General features: G+C 51.3%; 1 protein-coding gene across 1 annotated transcript in view; it reads left to right on the top strand.

The window, feature by feature from the left end:
• tbc1d32 (TBC1 domain family, member 32) overlaps positions 1-17,049 on the top strand; it is a 348,975-nt gene that overhangs the window by 154,247 nt on the left and 177,679 nt on the right. The window contains 1 exon segment of the mRNA XM_038799703.1: positions 3,484-3,602. Within this exon segment, the coding sequence (XP_038655631.1) occupies positions 3,484-3,602 (119 nt within the window).

The following is a 17,049-nucleotide window of genomic DNA, read 5'->3' as shown; positions in this document are numbered from 1 at the left end:
GTGACAGAGGCTGCCATGTCTCGGGTGTAATGTGTTTTAACGGTGTACAATGGTGACCCTAACTGAACCTAGCTACCGAGGCTGTCAGCTCCCCAGTGCCCTCCCAGTGATCCTCTATTTGCTAAGCCCTCCGCGCTCTGCCGCTACGTCTGGTGTGTCCCCAGTGTGCACATCAGAGGTGGATACAGCCAGCTTCTTAGCATTCCCTGTGGCTTTTGATGTCCCTGACAGGTATCCTTGGGAGGGCCTGGGACAGGAGGGCCGCGTCGAATTGCCGCACTGTTTCGCCCACTGACCCCGGGATGTGCCGTTGTCAGGAAGGGGGGGACTCGTGGGAACCGTTGACCGCCGTTGTCTTCCTGTAGGGAGACTCTATGTTGGTCTCCAGTGCTTCCTCCTCCTGGTCGGTGCCTCGAGGGCCCTGGGGTCCTTGGATCGGATGGGCAGTTGAGCTCCAGAGGCCCCTGTGTAATCTAGCAATGCCAGCCCTGGCTGCTCCTCGTCTGCACCGTGGTGTCACTGCCTTCAGCAATACCTCTCTGTCACTGGATCATGTTCTGCAGTGACTTGCCAATGTCCACCTGTGTCTGGGACATGTTCATCAGCAATTGGGACATACTTTGGAGCAACTTGGCAATGCCCACCTAAGAATTTGACATGTTCCACAGCGCTTCGGCAATGCCCACCTGAAACTTGGACATGCTCTGCAGTGCCTCGGAAAGGTGCACTTGCATCAGGGACACGATCCCCAGTGACCGGAATATGCTGCTGAGCATCACTGAGTGAGCAACCCCTTGGGAACCACCACTCATGGTGCTGACATCGTGCTTCGGCTTCCCACTGAGGCTGCCACCTTAGTAATGTTGGCCTCGGTGCCACGCATTGCCGGTGCCATCTCCTGCACCCGTAGTCTTTGGGACTCCTCCAATCGGCTGTGCTGACAACCCTTTCTGAATTTCACGAAAGCAGTCAAGTGTCTGCATCACTCCAGGATAACCTGGTCCGGAGGCTTGGCATCGAACTGGGACCCAGCTAGGTTCTGGGATGCAGCAGATCTCCGACTGCTTCCTCTCCTGTCTCCATCTGATGTGAATCAGCAACTGTGTGGTGCTCATCAGATTGTGCCCCAAAAGTCTGTCCACTACTTTCGCTCAGTGAGGTGGATGTCTCTGCGCGAGTGGAGTGTGGGAATGACCGCTGTGACGATTCAATGGTAGAACCCTTGGAACTCTCCTCAGAGGTACTACCTTGCAATGCAGGGGGTGGTGGGGCTACCCCAGATGGGCCGATACCATTCTGCAGGAGAATGGACATGTTGTCAGTTGGAGGGAAGGATCAATTTGTCTGGCATGAACAACACACGTGTGGCAGGTCATTTGGGTGGGGGACGATGAATACACATGTGACCCAGGCTAAGCTCGACGTCGGTGACCGCTCTCTCTCCTCGTACTCCCCTGCGATTTCTGGGGCGAGGACTCTGATGTTCAGCAACTGCTGCCCGCGGCACAGGGCGTCCTGTCTGGACTCCAACAGGCGTGCAACAGCCTGGCTGTTTAGCATCTCCGAATTGTCGAGCCGGTCTGCGTGGTGACATGGCTACGTGCCGTCTAGGGTTTGCTCTGTAGTATCGGTTTAAGAGCAGCTCCCCCTCATTAGCAGGGGGCTGCCGGGCATGGTCCAGATGAGTCAGGTGGTGGGACAGTCATTTCCGACGTGAAGTCCCTGGGGCATCATTACCGGCCCTAATTGGGGTTTGATATGGGTGGTGGTGTCGCTAGGTCGGCCCTTGGGAAGCACCTGTCAATTCTCACACCGTTAGATTTTTCATTAGATCGTGCCCTTAATGCTTTTAGAATTTTCTTTGTTCCCTTGTAATCGTCGTGTCAATCAGTCGCAACAAACTATCGCCACTTGCTCGCTGAAAAACTTTTCTCAATTTTTTAAAACCTTTCCCATAGTCACATACTGTCCAAGTTAAGCTGAGTAAATTTCAACAATTTCAGCCTTTCTTCATAATTATATCTTCTAGTTTATGGTATTATGTTACCAATATGCACCATACCCTTTACATCACTGGTATATTAATTGAAATGCCTAAACATCAGACAGTATTTAATATCTGAACTCTGCTTGATTTTATATTAATTGTTCTTTTTAATATAAAAGTTTGGATCTCATTTTCCCTCGGAGGGGGAGAGCTGACTGGTGGTGATTTAGCCAGAGGATCACCACACCTCAAGAGGGACAACATTGAGAAGGCAGGCCTTCATGACTAACCTCAGCCATTATGGGATTTGAACCTCCGTTTGTGTCCTTGCTCTGCATAACGAACCAGCTGTCCAGCCAACTGAGCTTACCCTGGTTCTATTTATGGAGTCTGTGACAAATGTTCACCAATTTAAAATTGTCACTAAGAGAGTGAGGAGCCGCCCTCCTACTTCTCATAGCTCCTGCTCCCACCTTTACTGTCAGCTCATTGCAGTGCTGCTTCAAGCTCTTCTCTCATCACATCCCATCTAATTGCTGTCACTTTAATGGGCTGCTTTAGGCCGACTATCCTGTTCACCTAATATCAGCCTTCATCTCCCAGTGCAACATATAAAAATATTTAGCAGCATGTTGTTTGCCTCGTACCTTTTGTCTTTGCTCTTGGGATTGCAACAATGATGTTCTTCAGTTTGGTATCAAAAAAAATTAAAAAGAAATGGAAGAATAAAGTGGTGAAGGGCAGTGTAAAAGGATAGAGAAAGCAATAAAAGGGTGGTGGAGAAGGGTAGTGAGGGTGATTGAAGAGTGAGTTTTGATTGCTTCTGGTTTACCACTTCCACTGCTTGCTGGCCCCATCGGTAGTTGCAGTTCCATGTCTTCTACACAACAACCCATCTTACTGTCTGCATGTTGCAGCTGCTCTCACTGCTCTCATACTTGTTTTCTTAATCTCTGGTCTCTTCCCTGACTGCCTACAGCAATCCCCTTGATTCTTCATAAACCTATCAGTCCTCTCAGTATTCCGAAAAACTTACCATCACCACCTTATAAGTATAGGCGCCAGATTCTTCAATGTCCATAGTTTCAATAAGTATTCCTGCATCCCAAAATTTATGTGTGCAGCTGAAGATTTATAATGCAGTTTTGCCAAATGCAAATAATGTAAAAAACTCCATTGTTATTCTTCTTAGCACTTTTAAGAATATTAAATGAATGCTGCCAAACATTCAGGCCTTATTTCTTTCTTGTTTTGATGATATTGGATTTTCACATTTTTGAGAAATGTAAGCTGCAAGTAATGAGATTACAATCTTAGCCACAGGACGAAGAAAATATGTAAGGTAGCAAGTCATAAGTGAGTAACTTCAGCTAGCCTGACAGCCCATTTGACAAGGAATATCTGATTACTCAATATAGTATATGTTAGTTGTCATATTTTGTACTGTATTTTTAGTGTGCCATCATTTGAACAATGGAATCTATTTTTGCTGTTAGGGTTCATTAAAGCCCTTGTAATGGAGCTATGGTCTGTTCTGGAGTGCGGAAGAGATGATGCAAGAATGATCAACCCCAAACCAACACCAGTGGAGCCCATAGACAGAAGCTGTCAGAAGGTAGGGAGGAAGTTTGAAATGGTGGCGTGGATGTTAGGTGATTTCAGTCTAAGGAATTATATGCTTTCCATTTCAGGTAATTCATCCCAGAGCAAAACCAGGTTTGATATAGTGTAGTAATTAGCTCCCTTTGATCAAAAGTTATCTGTATCTTGCACCAGCTATTATGTGGACTCTCAGACTGCCAATTTCCAATTGGATTAGGATAGTTTAAAATTCGGAACAATTTTTCCAAGTCGTTGAGTCCGGCGCTGATCCCTTTACACCGGGTGCACAGCAGGAGAGGACAGAAACGGGTTTTGCGCCGGGTGCCAAGCCACATGCAGTGTACCCGACCCGACCTTGCTGGGTTAGATCCAGATAAACACGTTTAAATGAGTCATTAGGCTCATTTAAATACGCGCAGCTTTTAGCTCATTGTTTTGCAGCTCCTGATATTCGCCGGCCCCACTAGCCAGACCTCACGGGCACAAATTAGTACTGATTTCCAGAAATGTGAGGGGCGAGGGACTTGAATGCCATTGGTAGTCAGGACAGGACTGGCTTCTGGGCAGTGCCAACTTGGCACCCTGCAAGGTTGGCAGTGCCAGGATGCCAAGGGGCATTGACAAGGTGCGGGGCCTAAGAGAGGGCTATACCCATAAAGAGGGGGTATGGAGGGGTGAGGTGGTCTGAAAGAGGGTGAACTGAACGGGTGCCCTCAGCAACCCCATGGCAAGGTATATTCACTTGATCCCGCAGGCCTGGATGGTGTGGGGGGGACGGTCACATGGACTTTTAGTGATGGGATGTTTGGGGGGTTCGTGATGCCTGTGAGTGGGGGTTGTGGGTGACAATCAACCTGAGATCTGGGCAGCATTCAAAAATAGTGCCCCAGTCTCTGAGGAACTGATCTTGGCAGCGTCTTTCGATCCCCACTGCAGAAAAAAATTCGAAGTGTGGGATTTTTCACTGAAACTATCCAAGCTCCAAAAAAATGATTTATGTGTGTGAGAATGGAGATCTGGATCGCGCCCAAACACTCGTTGGGAATCACCCTGTGAAACCTGCCCAAAATGTCACCCAATCATTTTTGGGGAGAATTTAATTGTCTACATTTTCTTTACAAAGGATCCCTGTAGCCAAGTAAAACAGAAAATCTATCATTTAACTGACCCAACTAAAAATCAGAATTATGATAAATTAAACCCAGAGACCGTTTCCACTTGTGGGATGAACAAAACTACAGAACATCAATATAGTAGTCACCAAGAAATTAAATTGAGAATCCAGTGGTGAGAATGTGAAACTTACTACCTCGGGGAGTATTTGAGTCAAATTGTACAGCTGCATTTAAGGGAAGCCTGACTAAACATATGAGGAACAGGGTTTTTGTCGTGTAAGATGCTGCAGTTGGTGAGTTGCTTATTGTGTGCACTACTAGGGCTATGCAGCAGTGATGGAGGGTGTAAGTTTAAGGTGGCGGGTAGGGTGTTGACAAGTGGGCTGTTTTCTCCCAGACAGTGTTGAGCTTCTTCAATGTTGTTGAAGCTGCACTCATTTATGAAAGTGGAGAGTTTTCCATCATACTCCTGACTTGTGCTTTGTAGATGGTGGGCAGGCTTTGGGGAGTCAGAAGGTGTGATACTGCAGAATCCCCAGCCTCTGACCTACTCTTCTCACCATCATATGTCTCGTCCAACTAAATTTTTGGTCAATAATATCACTCGGGATTTGATGGTGTGGGATTCAGCAATGATAATACCAATAAATGTCGAGGAGAAATAGATTCTCTTGTTGGAGGTGACCATTGCCTGGCACCTTTGTGATGTGAGTGTTACTTGCCACTTATCAGCTTAAGCTGAATGTGATCCAGTTCTAACTTTATATGGGCATGGACTTCTTCAGTACTTGAGGAGCTGTAAATAATACTGAACACTGTGCCGTCATCAGCAAACAGTCCCACTTCTGGGCCGGGATACTCCCCTACCCGGCGGGGCGGGGGGTCCCGGCGGGACGGAGTGGCGTGAACCACTCCGGCGTCAGGCCTCCCCAAATAGGGGCTAGGCCCGCGCCGGAGTGGTTCCCGCTCCGCCGGCCGGCGCGAACGGCCTTTGGCGCCCCGCCAGCCGGGGCCGAAAGGCCTTCGCCGGCCGGCGGAAGTCAGGTCATGTGCCGGAGCGTCAGCGGCTGCTGACTTCATACCGGCGCATGCGCAGGGGAGGGGATCTCTTCCGCCCCCGCCATGGTGAAGGGGCCATGGCGGGCGCAGAAGAAAAAGAAGTGCCTCCATGGCACAGGCCCACCCGCCGATCGGTGGGCCCTGATCGTGGGCACCCCCATGGGTCAGATCGCCCCGCGTCCCCCCCCCAGGACCCAGGAGCCCGCCCGCGCTCCCAATCCCGCCAGTACCAGAAGTGTTTTAAACCACACCGGCGGGAAAGGCCGCACAATTCCATCCCCAGTCGGTTCTTGGGGGGGCGGAGAATTCGGGACACGGCGGGGAATTCCTCCCCTGATCTTGTGATGGAGGAAAGATTGTTGTTGAAGCAACTGAAATGGCTATTCCGACAGAGCACTAGCCTGAGGAACTGTGCAGCAATATCCTAGGGCTGAGATTAATGTCTGGCGAAAAAACAGAGGGCCAAGTGGGCTCTGTGCCATAAACCTTGTCTGATTCTGATTGGCCTCAAACAACCATCTTTCTTTGCATTAGAATGACTCCAGTTAGTGTAGGTTTTCTCCCTGATTTCCATTGATTTCAACGTTGCTTGGGCTTATTGATGTTACAGTTGACCAAATGCTGTATCAAGGACAGTCACTCTGACCTGACCCCTTGAATTTGCTCCTCTTACCCATGTTGCAACCATCGTCCCACTTTCCCCATGTCACCATCATTTTAGTGGGAATATTCCAGATTTCTACTGCCCTGTGTGGGAAATGTGCTTCCTGATCCCATACTAAACGGCCCAGCTCTAAATTTAATATTGTCTTTTTTTTCTTGATTCCACCATCCATAGATTCATCACAGTAAATGAAGGAATCCCTTCTTATCTGAGTCCTAAATGGCCCACTCCTTATTCTGAGACAGTGCTGGTTCTTAGAACATAAGAACTTGGAGCAGGAGTAGAATAACTGGCCCCTCGAGCCTGCTCCGCCATTCAATGAGATCATGGCTGATCTTTTGTGGACTCAGCTCCACTTTCCGGCCTGAACACCATAACCCTTAATCCCTTTATTCTTCAAAAAAACTATCTATCTTTATCTTAAGAACATTTAATGAAGGAGCCTCAACTGCTTCACTGGGCAAGTAATTCCATAGATTCACAACCCTTTGGGTGAAGAATTTCCTCCTAAACTCAGTCCTCAATCTACTTCCCCTTATTTTGAGGCTATGCCCCCTAGTTCTGCTTTCACCCGCCAGTGGAAACAACCTGCCCGCATCTATCCTATCTATTCCCTTCATCATTTTATATGTTTCTATAAGATCCCCCCGCATCCTTCTAAATTCCAACGAGTACAGTCCCAGTCGACTGAACCTCGTAATCCAACCCCCTCAACTCTGGGATTAACCTAGTGAATCTCCTCTGCACACCCTCCAGCGCCAGTACATTATTTCTCAGGTAAGGAGACCAAAACTGAATACAATACTCCAGGTGTGGCCTCACTAACACCTTATACAATTGCAGCATAACCTCCCTAGTCTTAAACTCCATCCCTCTAGCAATGAAGGGCAAAACTCCATTTGCCTTCTTAATCACCTGTTGCACCTGCAAACCAACTTTTTGCGACTCATGCAATAGCACATCTAGGTCTGTCTGCACAGCAGCATGTTTTAATATTTTATCATTTAAATAATAATCCCTTTTGCTGTTGTTCCTACCAAAATGGATCACCTCACATTTGTCAACATTGTATTCCATCTGCCTGACCCTAGCCCATTCACTTAACCTATCCAAATCCCTCTGCAGACTTCCGGTATACTCTGCACATTTTGCTTTACCACTCATCTTAGTGTTGTCTGCAAACTTGGACACATTGCACTTGGTCCCCAACTCCAAATCATCTATGTAAATTGTGAACAATTGTGGGCCCAACACTGAACTCTGAGGGACACCACTAGCTACTGATTGCCGACCAGAGAAACACCCATTAATCCCCGCTCTTTGCTTTCTATTAATTAACCAATCCTCTATGCATGCTACTACTTTACCCTTAATGCCATGCAACTTTATCTTATGCAGCAACCTTTTGTGTGGCACCTTGTCAAAAACTTTCTGGAAAACCAGATATACCACATCTATTGGCTCCCCGTTATCTACCGCACTGGTAATGTCCTAAAAAAATTCCACTAAATTAGTTAGGCACGACCTGCCCTTTATTAACCCATGCTGCGCCTGCCCAATGGGACAATTTCCATCCAGATGCCTCGTTATTTCTTCCTTGATGATAGATTCCAGCATCTTCCCTACTACTGAAGTTCAGCTAACTGGCCTATAATTAGCCGCTTTCTGCCTACCTCCTTTTTTAAACAGTGGTGTCATGTTTGCTAATTTCAAATCCGCCGGGGCCACCCCAGAGTCTAGTGAATTTTGGTACATTATCACTAGTGCAGTTGCAATTTCCCTCGCCATCTCTTTTAGCACTCTGGGATGCATTCCATCAGGGCCAGAAGACTTGTCTACCCTTAGCCCCATTAGCTTGCCCATCACTACCTCCTTAGTGATAACAATCATCTCAAGGTCCTCACCTGTCATAGCCTCATTTCCATCAGTCACTGGCATGTTATTTGTGTCTTCCACTGTGAAGACCGACCCAAAAAACCTGTTCAGTTCCTCAGCCATTTCCTCATCTCCCATTATTAAATCTCCCTTATCATCCTCTAGTCTAAAGGACCAATATTTACATTAGCCACTCTTTTTTGTTTTCTTTATTTTATATATTATATTCTGAGCAAGTTTACTCTCATAATCTATTTTACTCTTCTTTATTCTTCAAATAATCCGCCACCCGGGAATCGGCGGGGCGGGAATCGCCGGTTGGCGAGCCCCCCGCGGCGATTCTCCGGCCTGCAATGGGCCAAAGTCCCACCGCTGTCAGGCCTCTCCCGCCGACATGGTTTAAACCACCTCTGTGCTGGCGGGAGCAGGCGGCGTGAGCGGGCCCCGGGGTCCTGGGGGGGTGCGAGCCGATCGGGCCCTGGTGGTGACCCCAAGGTGGCCTGGCCTGCAATTGGGGACAACTGATCGGCGGGCGGGCCTGTGCCGTGGGGGCACTCTTTTTCTTCCGTTGCCACCACGGCCTCCACCATGGCAGAGGCGGAAGAGACCCCCTCCACCGCGCATGCGCCGGTGGTGACGTCAGTGGCCGCTGATGCTCTGGCGCATGTGCGGACTCATGCCGACCGGCGAAGGCCTTTCGGCCAGCCCCGAAGCCGGCTGGCGTGGCGCCAAAGGCCGCACCTTTGGAGAGGCCCGACGCCGGAGTGGTTGGCGACCCGCCGGGTAGGGGAGAATACCGCCCCAGGTCTAGGACCGCTTGTTCCCTCGTAGGTTCCATTACATACTGTTCTTGGAAATTATCCTCCTTGAGGCTGCTTTGACCGACCTGGTTAAACAAGTTTACATGTAGACTAAAATCCCCCATGATAACTGCTGTACCATTTCTACATGCATCCGTTATTTCTCTGTATTGCCCCACCATAATGTTACTACTTGGTGGCCTATAGACTACTCCTATCAGTGACTTTTTCGTCTTACTGTTACCGATTTCCACCCAAATCGATTCAACCGTAACCTCCATAACACCAATGTCATCCCTGTCTATTGCCCGGATATCATCCTTAAATAGCAGAGCTACAACACCTCCCTTACCATCCACTCTGTCCTTCCGTATAGTTTTGTACCCTTGGATATTTAACTCCCAGTTGTGACCATCCTTTAACCATGATTCAGTGATGGCCACTAAATCATAGTCATTAACAATGATTTGCGCCATCAATTCATTTACCTTATTCCGAATACTACGAGCATTCAGGTAAAGTACATTTATGTTGGCTTTTATACCTATGTTTTGAATCTTAATACCTCAATCAGTAACCTCTCCTCAGTTATATTTCCTCTTAACTTTTCTCCTAATTTTCCTAGTCGTTGAACCCATATCTTCATGTAACAACCTGCCGTGTCGCTTTCCATTTATGTTTTTACTTCCCGTTTTATTCCTTTTAGTATTACTGGGCCTACTCACTGATCTCCCCTCAGTCTCTGTACCTTGTACTGTCGCCCTTTTTGATTTTTGACTATGGCCTCTCTGCCTTACGCTTTCCCCCTTACTGCCTTTTGTTTCTGTTCCTGTTTTACTACCTTCCGACTTCCTGCATCAGTTCCCATCCCCTTGGCACAGTAGTTTAAACACTCCCCAACCGCTCTAGCAAATAGCCCCCCTAGGACATCAGTTCCAGTCCTGCCCAGGTGTAACCTGTCAAGTTTGTACAGGTCCCATCTCCCCCAGAACTATCCCAATGCCCAAGGAATCTGAAACCCTCCCCTTGACACCATCCCTTCAGCCACGTATTCATCCAATATGTCCTGTCATTTCTACTCTGACTAGCACGTGGCACCGGTAGTAATCCCGAGATCACTACCTTCGAGGTTCGATTTCTTAACTTTCTTCCTAGCTCCCTGTATTCTGCTTTTCGGACCTCATCCCTTTTTTTTACCTATGCCGTTTGTACCGATGTGTACCACGACCACTGGCTGTTCACCCTCCCCCTCCAGAATGTCCTGTACCCACTCCGAGACATCCTTGACCCTAGCACCAGGGAGGCATCATACCATCCTGGAGTCTCGTTTGCGGCCACAGAAATGCCTGTCTATTCCCCTTACAATTGAATCCCCTATAACTATTGCATTGTCACACTTATCACCCCTCCCCTCTGCAGCAGAACCAACCGTGGTGCCACGAGTTTGGCTGAATGTATTACTCCAAGAATTAATCCTCCGCAGTATTAGAATAAAGAACAAAGAAAAGTACAGCACAGGAACAGGCCCTTAGGATCTCCATGTCTGCACTGAGCATGCTGCCCATCTAACCTAAAACCTTCTCCACATTCCAAGCCCTGTAATCCTCTATTCCCATCCTATTCATGTATTTGTCAAGATGCTCCTTCAACTTCACCTTCGTATCTGCTCCCACCACGTCCTCCAGCAGTGAGTTTTAGGCACCCACTACCCTCTGTGTAATCAAACTTCCCTCGCACATCTCTTCTAAACTCTGTCCCTCACACCTTAAACGTTATGTCCGCTAGTAATTGACCCTTCCACCCTGGGAAAAAGTTGTGACTATCCACCCTGTCCATGCCCTCATCATTTTGTTAACATTAGTGCTGACTAGGTTTACCCAGTCTATATGTAAATTGAAGTAATCCAAGTGATAGTTCTACAAGTTTGTACATTTGAAAACTAAGTCATTCAATGTTAGAAGGTCACATATTTGATTCCTGGTCTACGCTGAGAAACTGATAACAGTTGCTATGATTAGCCTGACAGCATGGCGGTCGGACCGGGCCCATCCATACCTTGGCCCCACCACGAGTACTGACCCCGTGCCCGTCCCAACCAACTCAGAGGCCGCAGCCTCACCTTGGCATACCGCCGCCGCCTCACAACAACATGAGGGGCCCGGAGAGACCACCTCACATGCTCCGGAGGGCAGTGGGGAGCCTGTGTACGGCCCCGAGCTGGAGGCTGTCCCGGCCTCGCCACAGTCCCAAGAGCTGGGTGATGCGGGGGGGGGGGGGGGGGGGGGGGGGGGGGGGGATGTTGCCGAGGTCCCTCCAGCGGTGGAGGCCCCGCAGCGAGATGAGCCTGCCCTCTACAAGCGCAGCCTGCCTGGGCTGGAAGCGGTGGTGGAGCTCGCTACCCCCTTCCCGGGCGAGTGGGGTTGGGTGTCTCCAGTGTTTGTCCCCATCACCGTGCCGCGCAGCCCTGTTAAAAAGAAAGCCAGGGAGGCCTCCAAAGCCACCGAGGCGTCCAAGCTGCCATCGTCCCCGAGCAGGGAGGCCCGGGGCCGGGCAGAGACATGACCCCCGAGGGCTCATTCCGCCAGGTGCAGTTTTCCACCCCGGTCACCTCCTTTTGTTCATCGCCGGGGCTGGCGGCAGCCAACAGTGTCCCTACATATTCCGGTCATGGGGGGATGGGGCGACGGCGAGGAGGGTTCCCCGCTCACAACACCTAAGCAGACGATGCCAGGGAGCCCAGGTTCCTTCACAGGAGTTTTCCCGGGTCCCTCCGAGGGCCCAGCACGATGGTAGAGGCGGGGTCGGAGCCACCGCTGCCCTGAATCGCGGGGGGAGCCTGCGAGGGACCCGCCGGAGGACGATCCTGGGGGTGGGATCGACTCGGGCCTAGGGCTAGCTGGTGGGCCTGTGGCACCCGCCACAGTCCATGTGGCTGCGGGCTCGGGCTTAGGTGGTGACCGCTTGGAGGAGGAAGGCTGCTCGGTGACGAGTGAGGAGGAGGATTTAAACACACTCTGCAGCGAGACAGAGGGCGCCCTCACACCCGGCACCGAATCTCCCCTCATCTCTGCGGGAGAACTCCGAGCATTTTTGAAAATGCATCACGGTCACCAGGACGGTGTGCGGCAAGCCCAGGACAGTTGGGGAAATCTGGGGCTGCTCCTCGGGTCCGCCCGCATCTATGCCAGAGAGGTGCGGGAATTTGATCAGGACCAAACCAGGGGCAGCAGGGACAAGCTGTTCTGTTCCTCGCGGGGCTCCTGAGGAAGTGGAGGGGGCAACGACCCTCTACTTCCCCCGAGCACTGAGATGATTGGTGAAAGACACACGCTACAACTGACATGGAGGTAACCATAGCCAGCCTCAACATCAACGGCAGCAAGGACGCACGTCGCCATTGCCAGTGCCTCTCTATCCTCCAGGACGGAAAGGACGGGGTGTGCTTCCTGCAGGAAACCCATGCCATTCCGGGTGACGAAGCTCAGTGGACCCTGGAGTGGCAAGGGGGGAGTCTTCATGAGTCACTTAGCCACCCTTCCCGAACGTGGGGCCATCTTGTTGGCTCCATATTTTCAGCCGGTGATCTTGGTGGTCAAGGAGCCGGTGCCAGGCCATCTGTTGCACTTATTGGTCCGCGACGGGGATGTGGTGCTTCACTTTGTGAATGTCTACGCCTCCCCCTGGTCGGGGCCGCAGCAGGCGACTTTCTACGAAAAGTGTCCACCTCTTCTAGGCATCACCCAGGTGGGCGAGTGCATCGTCCTCGGAGGGGATTTTAACTGCACCTCCAGGACAAGGACCGTGGTGGAGTCCAGCGCAGCTCGCCGGCGGTGGTGAAGTTGCGGATATGGTTAGGTCCTTCGACTTGGTGGACTCTCATCCTGAATTGCGGATGTAACCTTTGTGCTCCCTCCATTCAGAGCGTCCAGGATCGACCGTCTTTACATTTCCAAGATGTGCTTGCCCAGCATTCCGACGGCCTCTGTGGAGCAGGTGCCTTGCTTGGATCACCACTTGGTGTGGGCAGGGCTCGCTGCGTCCCGCTCTGGGGCACGGTCCGCGTACTGGCACTTTAACAACCTGCTGTTGGAGGACGGGCGGTTCCTGGACTCGTTTCGCTGTTTCTGAGCCGGCTGGAGAAAGAAGCGGGGTGGCTTCACCTCCTTGAGGCTATGGTGGGACATGGGCAAGACTCACGTCCGCGCCTTCTGTCACGGGTACACAAAGGGGTCTACGGCGGGGCAGAAACTCCAAGGTCGCCAAATTGGCTGAGGAAGTCTTCAATCTGGAGTCAGGTCTTGCTCAGCCCGATGAGGACCTGGCCCTGTGGCTGGTGTACAGAGAGAAGAAAGGCACGCTGCGGAACCTGCAACTTGCCAGGTCCCGAGGCACGTGCGTGAGGTCGCGGATCCATCTCCTGATGCACATGGGCCACGGCTCCCCCTTCTTCTACTCGCTGGAAAGAGGACGCGGGGCCCGTCGGCAGATTTCTATGCTGTTGGCCAACGACGGGTCCCTCGTCTCAGATCCGGAGGGGCTGAGGACCCTGGTTAGGGACTTTTATTCCAACCTCTTCTCTCCGGAGCCATCCAGCGAGGGCACTTGCTGAGTTTTGTGGGAGGACCTGCTGCAGGTTGGCCCGAAGGGCGCTGGGAAACTCGATCAAACCATCAATCTCCAAGAGCTGGCTGGCGCCCTGGACAGCTTGTCACGGGGCAAAACCCCAGGGCTGGACGGGCTGACCATGGAGTTCTTCAGGGTGTTCTGGGATGTCCTGGGGAGCAACTATGCGGGGGATCTGGGGGAATGTATCGCGACTGGGGAGATGCCCTTTCGTGGCGCAGGGCCTTCATTGCCCTGCTGCCCAAGAAGGGGGATCTCCGCCTACTCAAACTGGTGACCGGTCTCACTCCTCAGGCCGGGGCCTAGGCAATGTCTTTACGCCTTGGCCCCGTGCTGGACCAGTTGATCCATCCTGACCAGTCCTACACAGTCCCGGACCGCACAACCTACGATAATATTCGTCTGGTCTGGGGCATAATTCATTTTACCCAGAGGACCAGTATGTCAAGTGCCTTCCTGTCTCTTGACCATGAGAAGGCGTTCGACAGGGTGGGGTACGAGTATTTGTTCGGGACTCTGCGAGCTTTCGGGTTCAGGACACACTTTGTCGCCTAGATCCGATCACTGTACACTGCCTCAGAGTGTCTGATTAAGGTTAACAGGTCCTGACGACGCCCCTTCGCTTTGGGAGAGGAGTGTGTCAGGGCTGCCCCTTGTCCGGCCAACTTTATTCTCTGTGCGTGGAGCCTTTCCTGCGCCTCCTGCGGAGGAGGTTGTCGGGGCTGGTTCTGCGCGAGCTGGACACTGAGTTGGTCACCTTGGCTTACGCTGATGACGTGCTCCTCATGTTCACTGACCCAGTGACCTGTGAGGATGCGAGAGTGCCAGGCCTGTGTACTCCGCCGCGTCTTCTGCTAGGATTCAACTGGGCTAATGTTCCAGACTCTCCTCGTCTGTCCGTGAAAATGGACCCCCTCCCAGAGGAGCTCAGGTCCTTCAGCTAAAGCTGGACCACTATCCTGTACTTGGGAATCCATCTTTGCCCGGCAAGAGGAAACTAGTCAGCGAACTGGCAGGAAACTGGAGACCAAGATCACCACTCACCTGGGACGCTGGACAGACTGCCGCGAGGTGCTGTCCCACAGGAGTCGAGTTCTCATCATAAACCAGCTGAGCGCCTCCAATGCTGTTGGGACCAGTGGTCACTTGCACCCATCCCCCTGAATTTGCTCCTCACATCCAGAGACTCTGATTCGGTTCTTCTGGGACAAAGGATTGCACGGGGTCGCTGTGGAGGTCCTGAGTCTCCCGATTGCGGAGTGCGTTTGTGCGATGGTGTGCCTTCGCATCCAGGTCGCGACTTTCCACCTTCAGACTCTGCAGCGATACCTGTACGTTGAGCCTCCTCCATATGGTGTGCCCTGGTGAGGTGTATCCGGCCTGAACTACGACGTGCAGCCTCCTGGTCGTTGGCCAAAAGGTCTTTGGAACGCTTTGTTGGCGCTGCCCGTTTGTACCAGGACCTTCTCAAAGTCTGGAACACGGCCGCCACGCGCCGCAGCTCTCCCACATCAGGAGTAGTGGCTGTCGTAAGCAAGCCGCTGCTCAGGAACCCGCACCTCCGCCAATATCCATTCAGGTGGCTGGCAGAGCGAAGGGCTGTGGATGCCGGGGTGACCAGGACCGGGGACATACTGGGTGGCGGAGGAGCGGGCTGGATGACACCCTACGAGCTTGCCAGGCATGGAGCGGTGTCTGTCCAGCGTGCGGCCAATGCTATCAAAGCCCTCAAAACGGTCGTGCTCGGCCCTGTGGGCACATTGGGACTTGAGACGGCGCGGTTGTGCGGTGGCATCCCGTCTGAGCGGACCACTGCTCGGACGGAATTCCACATTGGTCCCAAACCCCGGAACACCCCCCCCCCCCCCCCCCCCCTCCCCCCGGGTGCTGGTGCCCCACAACACCAGCCGCCTCGTGGAAATGCCCTCCGTGCTTTTTCACACCACGCGGAGGGGTTTCCTGTACGGTCTACTGTTGCACACCGTCCTCCTCTTTGTCCTCGCCCGCCGCCCGGGCACGCCTTGCCTCATTGCCGTCCAATGGCGGAGGTCCCCACTCGAGGTCCTTCTAGGGTGGTGTCCTCCCCATAAAACTAGGGGACCTGGGGTGGAGGGTGCTGCGCATGGCAGTACCGTGCAACTATCGATTAAATCACTTCACGGCCTTGCCATAGACCTGCCACTTTTGTGGCCTCGTGGAGACCGTGGAGCACATTTATGTTGTCTGTCCTAGGCTGCACTCCCTTTTTGGTTTCTTGACAATGTTGTTGTTGAGGTTTTCTTGGCACTTCAGCCCCACGGTCCTGATATTTCTGTATAATTATATTTTATTCAAACAATAAAATGTCATCATAATGTCAATGCATTTGGTGAATTAGTTATACACATGATTGTATAACAGCATTTTCAGCAACATTCTAAACTAATTACTGTGCAGCCTTAAGCAATTTTATCCATCTAGTCCTTCTCTTTGGTGAATACCGATGCAAAGCACTCATTTAAAACCTCGCCCATTTCTTCTGGCTCCACGCATAGATTCCCTCCCCTGTCCTTGATGGGCCCTCTTCGACAGTGAATCATTGAACATCTCCTGCAGGTGCATTGTTGCAAATTTTTAGTACAAGTCTACCGGGAACCCATCTAATCCCAGCATCTTCCCTGACCTCATAGAATTAATGCATTTCCATAATCTCATCAAACTCCAGTGGTGCATCCAGCTCTGGTTTCTTGTCCTCCCCACCACTGGTCTATTCAGTTAAGACCATGAAGCAGTTAAAATTTTCAAAGGTCTGAGTTGAGAAAAATAATTAGTGACATTTTATTGAACAAAACATTTCATCTCACTGTCAACCAGTTGTATTCTGTAAGGAGAACTTCATTAACATTTGGTCAGTCTTCACGATGAAAAAGGGCGAAGCCAAGTGTAGACATTAGGACTATTAGAGGAAATTAACATAAAGAGGAGGTACTAGCAGGGTGAGCAGTCTTAAAAGTGGATAAATCCGCAGACCCAGGCTGTCGAGGGAGGCAAGGGAGGAGATATCAGGGGCACTGGCAGTAATTTTCAAATTCTCCTTAGCCACAGGTGAGGTGCCAAGGACTGGAGGACTGCTAATATTGTCCCATTATTAAAAAAAAGGGAGGCGAGGATTGATCAGGAAAGTATGCAGTCAGTCTAACTTCGGAAGGAGTCCGGGGGGGGGGGGAAAGTTATCAGTAAGAATTCTGAGAGACCGATGACACGATCTACCGGTCCTGACACGGCCGGGAGAGGCCTCTTCTGGCTCGCCACGCCTCGAGAGATCGAACAGGATCTGGCAAGGTT

The sequence above is a fragment of the Scyliorhinus canicula genome, chromosome 6 (assembly GCF_902713615.1).
Source record: "Scyliorhinus canicula chromosome 6, sScyCan1.1, whole genome shotgun sequence".
Classification (NCBI taxonomy): Eukaryota; Metazoa; Chordata; class Chondrichthyes; order Carcharhiniformes; family Scyliorhinidae; genus Scyliorhinus; species Scyliorhinus canicula.
This window is presented reverse-complemented; position numbering and strand designations above follow the sequence as displayed.